Raw genomic sequence first — 17,580 nt, 5'->3', positions numbered from 1 at the left:
TGGTGCCACAGGCATAGGCCTATTTACAATGGGTGCAGGGCACACTTGCCTAATTTAAATTTTTCCTCCCCGGGAGAAGCCTGGGCAGGAGAACCAGGAGGGCGGTGATGGGGGGCCGGGCCTGACAGTCCACCCCCCTCACAACAAATTGCTGCGAGTAGCGCATATTTAAATAGGGACAGGGCCTAATGACGCAATTCTTGCAGAATCGCGTCATTAAGCTCCGCCCCCTACTCGGGGACCCCCAATCTCCATAGAAATTCCCCCCATTCTGCCCACTTCACTAGGAATGCGGGAGACTTGCCTATTCTACTGGGGGTGCGGGGGGTAAAATTGGGAGCATCCCACGACTTCCGTGAGAGTAGGCATGTATGGTGCTGGGTATGCGGTAGACACGGGCCTCTGGGTCCGGGGGGCTCCACACCATACACCCTGCACCCCAAGGGCATATCCATAATAGGTGCAAGGTGTGTGGTGCACACGGGACCCTGGATCCAGAGGGGGCCCACACCGCACACCCTACACCCATATTTCACACTAACCTGTCCGTAGTCACCAGCATGCTGCTCCGCAGCGCCGGACTGGCGCTGCAGTGCAGCAAAAGTCACGGAGAAAATGGCAGCGACCATTTTCCCGGTGACTCTGCGCATGCACAGTGCTGCTGTCCACGGGAAAATGGTGCCCGCGCGTGCATAGTACATTCTGGCACTAAGCCGGAATCTAATGCTGCGCCACCTGCCGGGGCAACGCTCGAGAGAGACGGGGGGCCTGCATTGAGTCTGCATGCGGCCCCCTCCTCTCTTAAAACGCCTCTGCTGCACCCAGAGTACTTACCTTGTGCCAGAAAGCGGGTCCCCCCTCCTCCATGGCGCCATCTTCCCAGTGAAATCTTCGGGAAGATGGGACTGCGCAGTGAAACCAAAGGCTCTGCAAATCAGGCCCCTCCAGCGTTAATTTGCCCCTGGCCACAAGGGGTCCACAGCTACTTACAAGGTACGAACACATAAACAGTATGAACAAAACAAGAAAAGAGTGACTTACAGTACAGAACATTGCAGGACAGAGACACATTGCTTATACACATTGCTGCATCAGCGGTCATTGTGCCTGAGATGGACACAATGGCGATTACGTACGCAGATCGAGCCATTGTTTGCCATCGTGCATGCATATAAGCTGCACTGCACGTGCGCAGCGATCGTATGCGATTACAGACAGACGCACAAAGGAATCCATCGCAGAGTGAGTGACAGGTTGTCAGCGTTGGGGGGGTAGTAACAAGGAGGTGGTCAGAAAACGCAGGCGTGTCTCACTGTTAGATGCAGTTACATGGGTGAACGTAAATTAGCCCTTGCGATCTCCTACGCAGCATGAGAGACCTCTGCGTGTCAAGAGAGCTGCCGAGTCTGCGAGGGCAAGATGTGCGTCGCTGTTACCGATATTTACGCAGGTAAGCGTCGTTGTACGCACGTGAGAAGGCAGCGGTGGGCGTCCTTATGCTCGGGTAAATTAACTATTAGCATATTTTCGCAGCTGCATTGCGAACGAAATCTCAGCTGCGATCGCATTAGCGCCCACCTCTGAATACGGTCTATGTAACCCAAATACGCAGCAAGGTGACAGAACCCCAGTGATGGAAGGAAAAGCACATAAGGGAAGAGGGCCCTGCTCGTGAGAGCTTACAGCCCATGACTACAAATATAACTCTCATTGATATCTATACATACAGTATATGAATACAGTATATATATTCTTTCTCATCTGGGCCTGACGTGTCTCACCCTGTACATCTTCCTTTCTATGTGCTTGTTAGATATTTTCCACATTGCTTTCAGGAAGCAATTATCGCTGTTGATTGATTAAGAGGCGACATACAGAACCTCACTTGACCCTCACACCGTGAAGCGCCCGGGGACTTTAGAACAGAAAATAGATGGAGAGAAAATATTGTTTATCTATATTAATAAAGCAGAAGATACATCACCTTAGTAGCGGTGTGTGGCAGAGGCTGGGGGTGATGCCTGCAGATATTTTATCGCTTCCCAGTAACAAAGCTTTGCGGTAAGGACGGTGAATGGAGGTCGCAGCACTTACAGTCCCCACCTCACATTCCACATAATCAGCCGAAACAAATGTATCACAGCTTCCTGACCACTGCGCTGGTCATATGACCTTCTCTACTCTCCCGGTGACCGCGTGACGCTGTCGTCAGGACAACGCTACGTGTCCCTCTTCCCGGCTGGTTAATGCAGACATTGCGTCTGATTCAGACCCGGACGCTATTTGCGGCCGCTCGCTGGCTAAAAGGGGCCGGCTATTTAAATAATGTGCTCGCACTGCGTCGCGTAAAGCCGCCCACTAAGTAATAGCGAGCGGCCGCACTATGCGCTCGCACCTGTATAAAGACACCCCTTTGCCACTCGCAACACACGTCGTCTCCGGCAGTTGTAGGATTAATCGGGAACATGGAGAGCCATCGGAGCTGCTCGCAGCGCTTGTGGTAGACTTTTCCCACCACAACATTGCGAGCAGTTCAGGCTAAAATACAACCCAGTCACTTCTGTAATGACGCTACTTTGCTAATTATGCACACCCATTAAACGCCTTTCTGAAGGTCGGGCACGCCTGCATTCGCACATCCACACCCCCGTTTACAAGCACCTTCCCCTGTTACCACCCACAAACGGCACTATCTGTCACTCAAAATAGCGGCCCGACTGCGGGCTACGGGCGAGCACTTTCCCATCGCATTGACTGGTTCGCGCACGCATATTGCGACTCATACGCATGCGCAGATTGAGTTAAATCGCTCAATGCGAGCGCAGCACAGCGTCTGGGTCTGAATCAGGCACATTGTCTCATAGTTCGTCCTCTACATAAATTTATTTGGTGTTTTTTTTCAGAATAAATGGACAGTAGAGGTATGCTTTTAGGGCCTGATTCAGAGCCGCTCGTAAGCGGCCGCTCGTTCGCTCCGAGCGATGTTTGCCCAACTGCGCATGCGTACGGATCGTTATACGCATGCGCAAACCAGTCAGTGCGGTCGAAATTCATGTGCTCGCAAAATAGCGAATGCCTGATAATATGAGATAACATCTGCTGACAAAGGGCCCGATTCAGAGCCGGACGCAATTAGCGCTCGCTCGTCCAGAAAATAGGGGTGGCTATTCAAATGAACCGTTCGCTCTTTGCGATCTGTTCACGCCTCTAGGTCTGAACGAGCGAACAAAACTTGCGGTTGTTTTTTTAAAAAATACGCCCCCTGGCCGCTCGCATCCTACGTCATGTCCGCTATTTATTAGATTAATCGAGTACATCGACCAGCGTATGAACTGCTCGCTATTCTTGTGGTTGGTTTTTCCTACCACAATCTTGCGAGCAGTTCTGACTATAAATCAACAAGTGACGTGGTCAATGACGCTGCTGTATTAATTATGCACACCCATAAAACGCCCGTTTTGACCTTTAAGCACGCCTGCGTTCTGATCTCCACTCCCTGTTTTCAAGCACCTTCCCCTGTTACCACCCACATACGCCTCATCCTGTCACTCAAATTAGCAGGCATTCGCTATATAGCGAGCAAACGATTTTCGGCCGCACTGACTGGTTCGCGCATGCGTATTATAAACCGTACGCATGCGCAGAAGTGCGAACATCACTCGGAACGAGCGTACTGCCGCTTACAAGCGGCTCTGAATCAGGGCCTATGTCTGTGTGCAAAAAGCCGCAAATCTAGGGTGAGAAGGGGGGGGATGAAGCGACGTTGCCTGTGTTTCCACATCCCTGCTGCTCTAGTGGTGACTTTTCTGGTCTCCAACGGTGTCTTGAAGGTCTAGCGGTTAGCTAATGAGGATTTCAAATGGATCCAGCACCCGTTCCAGTGGTATCGGTAATCCTAACCCTATATAGTGCCTAACCCTAACTTCCCCTCCCATAGCCTAACAATAGCCCTCCCCATAGTGCATAACTTTAACCCTCCCCTCCCACAGTAGAACCCTAATCCTCCCCCTAGTGCCTATCCCCCCCCTCCCATAGACTAACAATAACCCTCCCCTCCCATAGCCTAACAATAACCCTCCCCCTAGTGCCTAACCCTCCCCTCCCATGGACTAACTCTAACCCTCCCCCTAGTGCCTATCCCCCCCTCCCATAGCCTAACAATAACCCTTCCCCTAGTGCCTAACGCTCCCCTCCCATGGACTAACAACCCTCCCCCTAGTGCCTAACTCTAACCTCCCCTCCCACAGCCTAACCCTAATCTTCCGCTGCTGGTCCGTGTAGAATGTTGTGTTTCACATGTCGTCATTTCGCATGGCGATATTCTGCACATGCCGACATTGTAACATTTTTACTTCACCCAGATTAACCCCGTTACCGCATAATAAAAAGGATTATATTTGTTCTGCATGATTCAGAGTTGGCTGAAATGCAGATGTTTACGCAGTTTGAGCGATTATCGGTGATCAGCGCATGTGTTAAGTTTTATTACCGATGTTGCCTGCAGTAACCATTTATTTGAAAAGTGATAGACAGACAGAAACCATGGCCTTCATTCAGAGGTGGCCGTACGGTCTACGACCGCACGGCTGCCTCGATGTTTGTCAAGTGCACATGCGCACAAGGGAGCCGGCTCCTTCGTGTGCATACGTGAGACCCGCTACGACCGACAGCGCCAGTCGTAGCGGGTCTCTTTCCAAAGGGGGCGAGCTGTCGATGTTGATTGACAGCTCGCCCCGTTTGGAAGGCGGGCCGGGGGAGTGGCAGCCCAAACAAAGGCGTTCCCATGGGAACGCCTACCGTTTGGGGGAGGCCCCACTGACATCATTAGTGATGTCAGTGGAGAGCTTCCGGCTCTGACAGAGCCAGAAGCTCTCCGGGGCTTACGACAAGTGAGACCCTACCCTAGGGTCTCGTCGTAAGCCCCGCTGGTCGCGATGGTCTCTGACCAACGCGACCATCACCCTAGCGGTCGTTAGAGCTGTGGGTGTAAATCCACAGCCTAACGACCTAAACAGAGGCGGGCGGTCAGGATGCAAGCGGCCGCCCAGTTTCTGAGCGACCGCTTGCATCATCCTCCGACCGCCTCTGAATAAGGTCCCATATGTGGGTAGCAATGGGGAGATGGTGACTCAAACACAGGCGCGTCACAATCGTTTTCTGCGATCCCCTACATAATGAAAATAGCTCCGCTGCCTCAGTACAGGCGGCCATTTTGTGCGACCATAGTGTTACTGAGAAGTCAGATAATCGATTGATCTGCTTCCGATTCAGCGTCTTTGTACACAGTAGCTTGAATTTGCGAAGCTCGGCCGTGGGCGTCTCAAGACAAATCCCGGTGGCGGTTACATTTGCATATTTTCGCACAGCTGCTGCGTCCAAATTCGCAGCTTCGCCGGCATTGGCGTCCGTCTCTGAATCAGGCCCACATGCATCGTGCTTACTATTTCCTTTCTATATGGTTACATCGGTCATTACATCCTATTATTTAGAGTAAGCGCTGCATTATTCTGAGTACTATGAACGGCCTCTCTTCCCCATACCTAATTACTAGGGGGGATCCTCAATCATTACCTGCTTGAGCGACATGTTAAAAAGTGCTTGTATGACGGTATAAATCAGCAGGTTTGGCTGCAGAAGCTGTAAGTAAGGCTTTGCCATGCAGATAAAATGTCTCTAAGTGCACTGCACCCAGGAGGGCCTCCGGAGGAACCTGTCAGCTGTTTCATGTTCTGCTGCTTGATGGTTTATAGATTTCTTCTACAAATTAGATGCTAGAATTGTTCTTTTAACCTGCACTGAACTATGAGTGTCAAGAGTAAAGATGGTATAGAGACTGTGTGCAGCACTGAGAGATACCTACCCACAGGGGGTTACATCGCCTTTCTGTGTATAGAGACTGTGTGCAGCACTGAGAGATGCCTACCCACAGGGGGTTACATCGCCTTTCTGTGTATAGAGACTGTGTGCAGCACTGAGAGATGCCTACCCACAGGGGGTTACATCGCCTTTCTGTGTATATAGACTGTGTGCAGCACTGAGAGATATATACCCACAGGGGGTTACATCACCTTTCTGTGTATATAGACTGTGTGCAGCACTGAGAGATACCTACCCACAGGGGGTTACATCGCCTTTCTGTGTATATAGTCTGTGTGCAGCACTGAGAGATACCTACCCACAGGGGGTTACATCACCTTTCTGTGTATATAGACTGTGTGCAGCACTGAGAGATACCTACCCACAGGGGGTTACATCACCTTTCTGAGTATATAGACTGTGTGCAGCACTGAGAGATACCTACCCACAGGGGGTTACATCACCTTTCTGTGTATAGAGACTGTGCCGAACACTGAGAGATACCTACCTACAGGGGGTTACATCACCTTTCTGTGTATATAGACTGTGTGGAACACTGAGAGATACCTACCCACAGGGGGTTACATCACCTTTCTGTGTATATAGACTGTGTGCAGCACTGAGAGATACCTACCCACAGGGGGTTACATCACCTTTCTGTGTATATAGACTGTGTGCAGCACTGAGAGATACCTACCCACAGGGGGTTACATTGCCTTTCTGTGTATATAGACTGTGCCGAACACTGAGAGATACCTACCCACAGGGGGTTGCATCACCTTTCTGTGTATAGAGACTGTGTGCAGCACTGAGAGATACCTACCCACAGGGGGTTACATCGCCTTTCTGTGTATATAGTCTGTGTGCAGCACTGAGAGATACCTACCCACAGGGGGTTACATCACCTTTCTGTGTATATAGACTGTGTGCAGCACTGAGAGATACCTACCCACAGGGGGTTACATCACCTTTCTGAGTATATAGACTGTGTGCAGCACTGAGAGATACCTACCCACAGGGGGTTACATCACCTTTCTGTGTATAGAGACTGTGCCGAACACTGAGAGATACCTACCTACAGGGGGTTACATCACCTTTCTGTGTATATAGACTGTGTGGAACACTGAGAGATACCTACCCACAGGGGGTTACATCACCTTTCTGTGTATATAGACTGTGTGCAGCACTGAGAGATACCTACCCACAGGGAGTTACATCACCTTTCTGTGTATATAGACTGTGTGCAGCACTGAGAGATACCTACCCACAGGGGGTTACATTGCCTTTCTGTGTATATAGACTGTGCCGAACACTGAGAGATACCTACCCACAGGGGGTTACATCACCTTTCTGTGTATAGAGACTGTGTGCAGCACTGAGAGATACCTACCCACAGGGGGTTACATCGCCTTTCTGTGTATAGAGACTGTGTGCAGCACTGAGAGATGCCTACCCACAGGGGGTTACATCACCTTTCTGTGTATATAGACTGTGTGCAGAACTGAGAGATACCTACCCACAGGGGGTTACATCACCTTTCTGTGTATATAGTCTGTGCCGAACACTGAGAGATATATACCCACAGGGGGTTACATCACCTTTCTGTGTATATAGACTGTGCCGAACACTGAGAGATACCTACCCACAGGGGGTTACATCGCCTTTCTGTGTATATAGACTGTGTGCAGCACTGAGAGATACCTACCCACAGGGGGTTACATCGCCTTTCTGTGTATATAGACTGTGTGCAGCACTGAGAGATATATACCCACAGGGGGTTACATCACCTTTCTGTGTATATAGACTGTGTGCAGCACTGAGAGATACCTACCCACAGGGGGTTACATCGCCTTTCTGTGTATATAGTCTGTGTGCAGCACTGAGAGATACCTACCAACAGGGGGTTACATCACCTTTCTGTGTATATAGACTGTGTGCAGCACTGAGAGATACCTACCCACAGGGGGTTACATCACCTTTCTGAGTATATAGACTGTGTGCAGCACTGAGAGATACCTACCCACAGGGGGTTACATCGCCTTTCTGTGTATATAGACTGTGCGGAACACTGAGAGGTAACTACCCACAGGGGGTTGCATCACCTTTCTGTGTATATAGACTGTGCAGAACACTGAGAGATACCTACCCAAAGGGGGTTGCATCGCCTTTCTGTGTATATAGACTGTGTGCAGCACTGAGAGATATATACCCACAGGGGGTTACATCACCTTTCTGTGTATATAGACTGTGTGCAGCACTGAGAGATACCTACCCAAAGGGGGTTACATCGCCTTTCTGTGTATATAGTCTGTGTGCAGCACTGAGAGATACCTACCCACAGGGGGTTACATCGCCTTTCTGTGTATATAGACTGTGTGCAGCACTGAGAGATACCTACCCACAGGGGGTTACATCGCCTTTCTGTGTATATAGACTGTGTGGAGCACTGAGAGATGCCTACCCAGAGGAGTTGCATCACCTTTCTGTGTATATAGACTGTGTTGGGCACTGAGAGATGCCTACCCACAGGGGGTTACATCACCTTTCTGTGTATATAGACTGTGTGCAGCACTGAGAGATACCTTCCCACAGGGGTTGCATCACCTTTCTGTGTATATAGTCTGTGTGGGGCACTGAGAGATACCTACCCACAGGGGTTGCATCACCTTTCTGTGTATATAGACTGTGTGGAGCACTGAGAGATGCCTACCCAGAGGAGTTGCATCGCCTTTCTGTGTTTTGGAAAAGTTATTTCAGACTCCATAGGAATTGTTTACTGTGCTGGTAAATTAGAAGATGTTCATTGATAGTGACAGTTCTGCTTAATATCATACACTTCTCAGATATCAACACATGGACCAGCCGTGACCTGTAACCTCACTGGCATGGGAGAGTCAGAAATTGGGGCTGTTACAAGTTACCATATTATTAATAATCCAGCATGGTATTCTATATCTCTGCAGGAATTCCACACGTCAGTGCTCAGGGAGCTCGGCAGTGAAGAGGAGGACGAGGAGGAAGAGCTGAGACTGAGACATGGACTAAGCCAACTGCAATATATCTATTTATTACATGAGGAGATCCAGGGAGAACTGAAGCAGAGGATACAACACTGGTAAGCGCCAGCTTCTGCTCCCCATTGTACTCTGGGTAATGTTTGCAACGGCTGGTTACTTATAGTACCTCTGGATATTACAAGTCACTGAGGAGTGTAACCATATAGATGTCATGAAATGCTAAAGTAGCTTTGTGTTTTTATCCTTGTTCTATAAAAATGCCCAAAAGATAAGTCTGTTTTTTTTATTGATATAAGTTAATGTACCCCCAGATAAATTATAACTATAATAGCATATTGGACCCCCTACCCCACCCCCTACACACTTTCTCCAGGCTAGTATTCCCGTTCACCCTGTATTTCCCCTTCACTCTGTCCCCCAGTGGGGAGTTTGGTGGGAAGGGAGCGGAATCCTCCGTGACGCACTGGGGCTTCCACTGCGCATATCTTACTCTGTACAGATTATAGCGCATTAATATATAGATCATTCGTCTCAAACTCGTGCCTCAAGGTGCATTATATTACACATGAACACACAAGTGATGACATCAGGACTGACCATTTGTATGGATTACATAAAGGAGTTTATACAACACATATATATCATGTTTGTATTATACATATATTTTTCACAGATTTTTAAGACTAATGTTAACGTCACATATCTAATGTAATGCAATATTAACTTTCCAACACCTGCAGTTTAACTAAGTGCTTTGTAAACTGTTGAAAGTAGAACTCCATGTAGTTAATATTTTGCCAGCGACCTTATCCTCCCCAAGGGGGAGATTTAATACAGTTTGGAGAGAGATAAAATTGGAGATAAATAGCACCAACCAATCAGCTGCTAACTTTCACTTTACAGGCATTGGGCGGGATGTACTAAAGGGGAAAACACGGTAAAATCCCAGAAAATGCAGTTTTCGGGGGGTTGTTACCGCATTCCCCATATGTACTAAGCAGCAGAATGCATCGCGTCGCTAGGTAACACCACCGTCAGGTGGCGTTACCCAATAGAAGCCCAAGTTCTGATGTAATGGTAATATCCAGTGAATTACGTTCATTTAATAGTTTTTGGCCAAGCCCCATTCAATTAGCATTATCGTCGACAACTGTCCTTTATATTTATCAATTTATAAGCCGCGCAATGTGTCCTGTAACGTACACCTCCTCTTTGGTGATAGAAACCAGTACTTTTCCATTAATTCCGGTACGTCTTGGTATCCGGCTGCACACCCACATAAGTTTGCTTATGCGTTTTAAAAAGTCAAAATTAAATATGTGTCGGCATACAGTGTCTACTTACTGTCGGTTATATAATGTTCTATGAAGCATAAATGAAAGTCAGGTGAGCATTATGGAAATAATTAACGGTGAACGGGATAAATGTGATAGATGGTTGAATCGTGTTGACATTGGGGTCTCCCCTCCAAAGCTACACAGGTTGTTCTGATTTGGAAGGGAGATGTATCAAGCAGTGTAAAGAGTAGGAGGAGTGGAACAGTGGAGAAGTTGCCCATAGCAACCAATCATCTTCGAGGTAGCATTTATCAAGTACATTTTATACAATAACAGGTAGAAGCTGATTGGTTGCTAGGGGCAACTTCTCCACTGGCACACATCTCCATTCTTCTTACTGTTGGATACATCTCCCCCTACGAGGCCTTAGTCAGAGTTGCACGCAATTTGGCCACAGTAGTGGCTACATTGTGGGCTCAGAAATACAGGCGAATACCTGCCAGCAGTCAGAGCTGCCCACATGTGTACGACCGCCAATCCACCCGCGTGTTAAAGTAGCCGTCATCGCCCAGTTTCCGCCCAGTTACACTCACTCAGCTACAAGTGGAGATGATTCTGAGCGATCTGAAGTTACTCAAAGTTGCGCATGCAGGATCTGAAACAGGCCCTTGATGCGCAGATGGAGTAATACGTTTTTCGGTGAATGTATGTATGTATGTATGATATATAGACGCGTTTCGCCATATAAAAAATCATACAAATATATAAATGATATTAGTTGTAAAATGGGAAGTGTACTGTATACCTCGGTTTTATGTCACTTTTTACCTTCTACCTCTGTACGCAGGGAGGAAAACCAGAAAATCGCTGACGTGTTCCTAAGCCGACTATCCAGGTTCCAGCACCATACGGCCTTTATTGTAGCTTTCGACAAGACAACAGCTGCCCTTGATGATTGTAGCCTCAAAATACCTCGAGTCGCCGCAGTCGTGAGAGACTTTGAGGTGAGTTTGAAAAGTAATTTATACATATCATTTAAATATATATAGATCAGTAAATTCCTAATCAAGGTCCAGCGAAACGGTATTATTATCATTATTATTATTATTATTGGTATTATTATTATCCTAGATCATTTCAAATGCTGCACGATAAAACCTGTTTCTAAAAAGATAACATAGAAGGACACCTTTTGCCTTTAGTCAGTGACTCAGGGCCTGATTCCGCAAGGAGCACACGCTAGCAGACGCACGTGCTCGGCCACTGCGAGGATATGCTAATCAATGCATACGCACGGAGACAGCAGCACAAGATGCAGACGCCCAGCCCTATATTAAGCCGCCCATCTCCCTTTACTCAAAGCCTGATGAGTACGCAAGATATCGCAAACATCGGTAACATTGAGATCCATCGACCACATTTGCATAATGATGGTTGACCAGACCTCGCGCAGGATCTTAGCAACTTCCTGTGCGCACGGAGTCTCATCACTGCGTGCGGCACAGCAGTGGCTTATTTATGCACGCCCCTAAAATAGCGTCCCAACGCACAGGCACACCTACAATCGCCCGTCCACCCACCGTCACCACCCACAAACGGCACTTCCTGTCAAGTCACTTTTCCATGTGTCTGCGTATTCACTGAGCTCGCTTTTGCGGACACAGTGAGCAGTTCGCGCACACGCGCACTGCGACCCAGACGCATGCGCAGACTGCGAACATCGGCCGATTGCGTGCGTCTGCAGCTGTGCGTACCTTGCTGAATCAGGCCCTCGGTCTGTTCATACAAAACCAGTGACGCTTATAGGCCATACTAGGGTACTGCACACCCTAAAAACAAAGAGGTCACCTATTTGCATATATGTTTCAAATGATACGTTTCCATGTCATGGGTATTGGGAAAGAATATTGGAGTATTTTCCAGTATCGTCTATTAGAATATTCTAATTTTCTTTTTGGATAGCGACATCAGTGGAGTTGAACGTAGTAAAATATAGCTGCGGCAATTATTAACAATCAGTATCGCTGTGGATATTTTAACTTTTAATGCAAATATCCTTGCTACCGTGTTTCCCCGATAATAAGACCTACCCTGATAATAAGCCCTACCCTTACTTTTGTAGCCCGGTCTAAAATAAGCCCTACCCCGAAAATAAGACCTACCTTTTTTTCTTTTTGAGCTGGGAACGCTGCAGAGACCAGCGTTCCCAGTCATGCAGTGCGCGGGTGACGTCATGACGTCACCCGCGCGCTGAGGATCCTGTGCGGCCGCGCCTGCTGGATCATATTAGATCCAGTCAGCGCGCAAGTGAAAGGGACATCCCGGACGGCGGTGACTCAGGTAAGTACCGTACTTGCACTGCAATAAGGGGGCCTGCATAAAGGACACTGCTACAGGGGGGGGGGGGGCCTGCATAAGGGGCACTGCTACACAAGGGAGGCTGTATAAGGGGCACTGCTACAGGGGGGGGCCTGCATTAGGGGCACTGCTACACAAGGGAGGCTGTATAAGGGGCACTGCTACACAAGGGAGGCTGCATAAAGGACACTGCTACAGGGGGGGGGGGCCTGCATAAGGGGCACTGCTACACAAGGGAGGCTGTATAAGGGGCACTGCTACAGGGGGGGGCCTGCATTAGGGGCACTGCTACACAAGGGAGGCTGTATAAGGGGCACTGCTACACAAGGGAGGCTGCATAAAGGACACTGCTACAGGGGGGGGGCTGCATAAGGGGCACTGCTACACAAGGGAGGCTGTATAAGGGGCACTGCTACAGGGGGGGGCCTGCATTAGGGGCACTGCTACACAAGGGAGGCTGTATAAGGGGCACTGCTACACAAGGGAGGCTGTATAAGGGGCACTGCTACACAAGGGAGGCTGTATAAGGGGCACTGCTACACAAGGGAGGCTGTATAAGGGGCACTGCTACACAAGGGAGGCTGTATAAGGGACACTGCTACAGGGGGGGGCCTGCATTAGGGGCACTGCTACACAAGGGAGGCTGTATAAGGGGCACTGCTACAGGGGGGGGCCTGCATTAGGGGCACTGCTACACAAGGGAGGCTGTATAAGGGGCACTGCTACACAAGGGAGGCTGCATAAGGGGCACTGCTACACAAGGGAGGCTGCATAAGGGGCACTGCTACACAAGGGAGGCTGCATAAGGGGCACTGCTACAGGGGGGGGCCTGCATAAGGGGCACTGCTACAGGGGGGGCCTGCATAAGGGACACTGCTACAGGGGGGCCTGCATAAGGGGCTGTCAATGTTAGTTAAAATAAGACCTACCCCGAAAATAAGCCCTATGGTGTTTTTTGGAACCAAAAAAAAAATAAGACAGTGTCTTATTATCGGGGAAACATGGTATGTACTAAACTGAACTCACAGGGAAAGCCGTAGCGATAACCACTGTCCCTGCGAGTTACATCCCCGGCATATTGGAGGAATCTTTCACATTTGAGAAAGACACCCTCAGGGGGAATCTGACACTTCGATGCGTGCATTGTCAGTTTCCGGAACTGGATAGAGACTGCAGGAGACGGATTGTAAGATTTCTCTCCTGCAAATAAAACCTCCCTAGGCTTAAAGCGGATTACACCAATTGAAGGGATCTTCACTTTTCGGAGTTTGGTACATAGGGGTCAGATCGTAATCCCCACTGATAATAATGTGACCTGCGACCTGCAGCGCCAATTATCACTCTGCTGAAGATTCCTGCGAAATCTCCTGCATTAGGCTATTAAGCCCTCATTCAGAGGCGGTCGGAGGATGCAAGCGGTCGCTCAGAAACTGGGCGACGCTTGCATCCTGACCGGCCGCCTCTGTTTCGGTCGTTAGGCTGTGGGTTTACACCCACAGCTCTAACGACCGCTAGGGTGATGGTCGCGATGGTCATTGACCATCGCGACCATCGGGGCTTACGACGAGACCCTAGGGTAGGGTCTCACTTGTCATAAGCCCCGGAGAGCTTCTGGCTCTGTCAGAGCCGGAAGCTCTCCACTGACATCACTAGTGATGTCAGTGGGGTCTCCCCCAAACGGCAGGTGTTCCCATGGGAACGCCTCCGTTTGGGCTGCCACCCCCCCCGGCCCGCCTTCCAAATGGGGCGAGCTGTCAGTCAACATTGACAGCTCGACCCCCTTTGGAAAGAGACCCGCTACGACCGGCGCTGTCGGTCGTAGCGGGTCTCACGCATGCGCACGAAGGAGCCGGCTCCCTCGTGCGCATGCGCACTAGACAAACATCGAGGCGGCCGTGCGGTCGTAGACCGTACGGCCGCCTCTGAATAAAGCCCTTAGTACATAGCGACTATTCATAAAATTATGCTGACACTACAGTTTCTACATAATTCTATGAAAAACTCTTGATAAATAGGCCCCTATGTTTCAGATCTTTTCTGGTTACAGATGCAGTATCACCTGAAATCGACATTTAGGAGGGTATTCTATTATCGTCGATGGGCACAAGGTGCTAGACATCACAGATTTTGGGTACTGTTAGTATCGGTGACTTGTGCAGCTGCATATCGACGATATATTAATAAACTATTCACAGTGGTGGAAGCCATTTTGCTGGCCCAGCCTCAGGGATGTCTCAGGTTCCTAGTGGTGCATTGCATTATGGGTCAGCCCACAAGCTGGCTGTCTGCACTATATGCAGGTGACAGGTACACTTTATCAGTGACATACCTAATGAGGGAGTGATGCATTAATCTAGTAGCAGTATCGGGCCAGCTGTGTCCCACTAACAACACCGACCCCCCAGAGTGATGCGTCAGGGCCTCTGCGGCTTATTAGATGGCAGTCATTGTGCAACTCTGCAGAAAACTCAGCTTTACTGAGGTGACAAATGGCAACTGTCTCCTGTGGGTAGGGGGGGTGGGAGTTCCCTTTTGTTTGGTGTGTGATGGGGGGAGGTAAAGTCTCATTGCTGAATACAAACCTGGTGAATGATTGCATAAATACTGTATATGTTTATTTATTACCAGCTATATATATAGCGAACACATATTCTGCAGCACTTTACAGAGAGTATTTAGTCATTCACATCAGTCCCTGCCCCAGTGGAGCTTACAGTCTATGGGCCTGATTCAGCAAGAAACGCACGCTACCAGACGCACGCACCGCACGCTGCGAGAATATGCTAATCAATGCATAAGCACAAGATGCAGACCCATATTAAGCCGCCCATCTCCCTTTACTCACGGCCTGATCAGCACGCAAGATAGCGTAGATATCGGTAACATCGAGAACCATCGGAACCATACGCACAATAGTGGTTGATCTGACCTGCCGCAGGATTTTGCCCGCTTCTTGTGTACAGCTTACGGTATGGCTGCCTTAATTATGCACGCCCCTATAATGGCGTTCTAACGCCTGCGTTCGCCTGACCACCCCCAGTCACCACCCACAAACACTTCTTGTCAATCAATATCGGAAGGGTTTGTGTACACACTGCTTACCATAACCCAATCGCACTGGCTGGTTCGCGCACGCGCAGTTTGATTCATACTTATGCGCAGTAACATCGGCCAAGTGCATGCGTTCTCTTCTTTGCGTTCCTGGCTGAATCAGGCCCTATATTCCTTACCACATACACACTAGGGTTCATATTTGTTGGGAGCCAGTTAACCTAACTGTATATTTTTGGAGTGTGGGAGGAAACCGGAGCACCTGGAGGAAACCCACGCAAGCACAGGGAGAACATACAAACTCCAGGGCCGTGGTGGGAATTGAACCGTCGACCTCAGCACTGTGAGGCAGTAATGCTCTGTATCTTTCTGGCTTAAATCTCTGATCCGCAAATTAGTATCACTGAGCAGCCTTATTTATTACCGTTGTCTGAGGATATGACAGTCAAAATAACAGATTAAGGGCCCCATTTACAAACGAAGGGAAATACCAGCGGGAATTTTCGTTTAGTATCACTGTGATACAAACGAAAATTCCACTGCTATTTAGTAATACTTACCCCTCCGGCGAGGTCCCGCGAAGTCGAAGTCCTCAGCTGGGTTGCTGGCAGCCTAACGCTGCCAGCGACGGGCTCCAGTGTCATGCGCATGCGCGACGGTCCGTCTGCGCATGTGCATGACAGGGAGACCCGGCAGTGCCTGGAAGGCTTCTTTGAAGCCGGAAAGGCACCGCCGGGTCTCCATTGCCGGCAGTGGGGCCCGCATCGCTCTCGCCATCTTTTAGATGGCGAGAGCGATGCTGTACAAACAGCGGTAATCTAAGATTACCGCTGTTTACTAAATACAGCAAAATGGTATAACCCCTTTAGCGAGCGCTAAAGGGGTTATATTTCGTTTGTAAATGGGGCCCTAAGAAATGTGTAATATTTCAGTGTACAGTGCTGTAGTATTGGTATTGTCCAACTTCAGGTGATGTTTTAGTGTATTGTCTTGTATGTCCCCTTGTGCAACTTCTACCAAAGACACTGCTATATCTTATCTGGCTTCCGTCAGTGCTGTTTAGGTGGGGTCAGACACACAGCAGGATTTGGGTAACAATAAAACTCTACGTGTTTCTCTCTTTCTCCCGACGAGCAGAGGAACCTCCAGCGTGGGCAGTCGAGTGTGAAACACGAGCTGGTGAAAGTTGTGCAGAGGATATTTCAGTATAACATGATCCTAACAGGTGAGAAACACTAAGCGAAAGACGCACTGTGACACCCCAAATTCCACCCCCTACCCTTCCTCGCCAGCTGTCGCTCTCCAACATATATAGGACAGTGTCCTGATGGGTTCTGCTACTGGTACAAGCTGATTCATCTAGATTTTGAATTGTTGCGATATCACAGGCCCCACCCCTATGCACTTCAACCAGTCCGCACACTGCATCTGCAGACAAGTCTGCAAGCCTGTCAGTCATTATCTGTCTCTATTGTTAAAATAGCACCTGACATGGTAGCCTGTTGTGATGAAGTGAATGAGAGCGTGGTAGTCATTGGGCCTGATTCTGTAAGGATCGTAATTGCAAAGCTGCACGCAGGCTATAGATAGATGATGTATGCACGCAGGCTATAGATATATGATGTATGCATGCATGCATACATGATGTATGCAGGCTATAGATATATGATATATGCATGCAGGCTATAGATATATGATGTATGCACGCAGGCTGTAGATATAAGATGTACGCAGGCTGTAGATATAAGATGTATGCATGCAGGCTATAGATATATGATGTATGCACGCAGGCTGTAGATATAAGATATATGCATGCAGGCTATAAAAACATGCACATAGATAGGCACTCTCAGTACTGAAAAAGTGAAAACATTATTTATTGAAGCTCACATATTCTTCAAGCGATAATCAGGTCGACGTTTCGGTCCTCCTGGACCTTTGTCAAGACATAAAGAATCCAAACTGCACAAACACCACCAAAGACAAGTGAGGCAGGCTATAGATAGATGATGTATGCACGC

General features: G+C 48.8%; 1 protein-coding gene across 5 annotated transcripts in view; it reads left to right on the top strand.

The window, feature by feature from the left end:
* FGD5 (FYVE, RhoGEF and PH domain containing 5) overlaps positions 1-17,580 on the top strand; it is a 210,243-nt gene that overhangs the window by 135,560 nt on the left and 57,103 nt on the right. For all 5 annotated transcript variants that reach the window (XM_088450251.1, XM_088450249.1, XM_088450248.1 and 2 more), the window contains exons 6-8: positions 8,820-8,971; positions 10,998-11,154; positions 16,697-16,784. In XM_088450251.1, the coding sequence (XP_088306377.1) occupies positions 8,820-8,971; positions 10,998-11,154; positions 16,697-16,784 (397 nt within the window). The remainder of the gene's footprint in view (positions 1-8,819; positions 8,972-10,997; positions 11,155-16,696; positions 16,785-17,580) is intronic.

The sequence above is a fragment of the Taudactylus pleione genome, unplaced genomic scaffold (assembly GCF_031769625.1).
Source record: "Taudactylus pleione unplaced genomic scaffold, aTauple2 ptg000512l, whole genome shotgun sequence".
Lineage (NCBI taxonomy): Eukaryota > Metazoa > Chordata > Amphibia > Anura > Myobatrachidae > Taudactylus > Taudactylus pleione.
The sequence above is the reverse complement of the archived record's forward strand: the minus strand, read 5'-3'. Positions and strand labels throughout refer to the sequence as shown.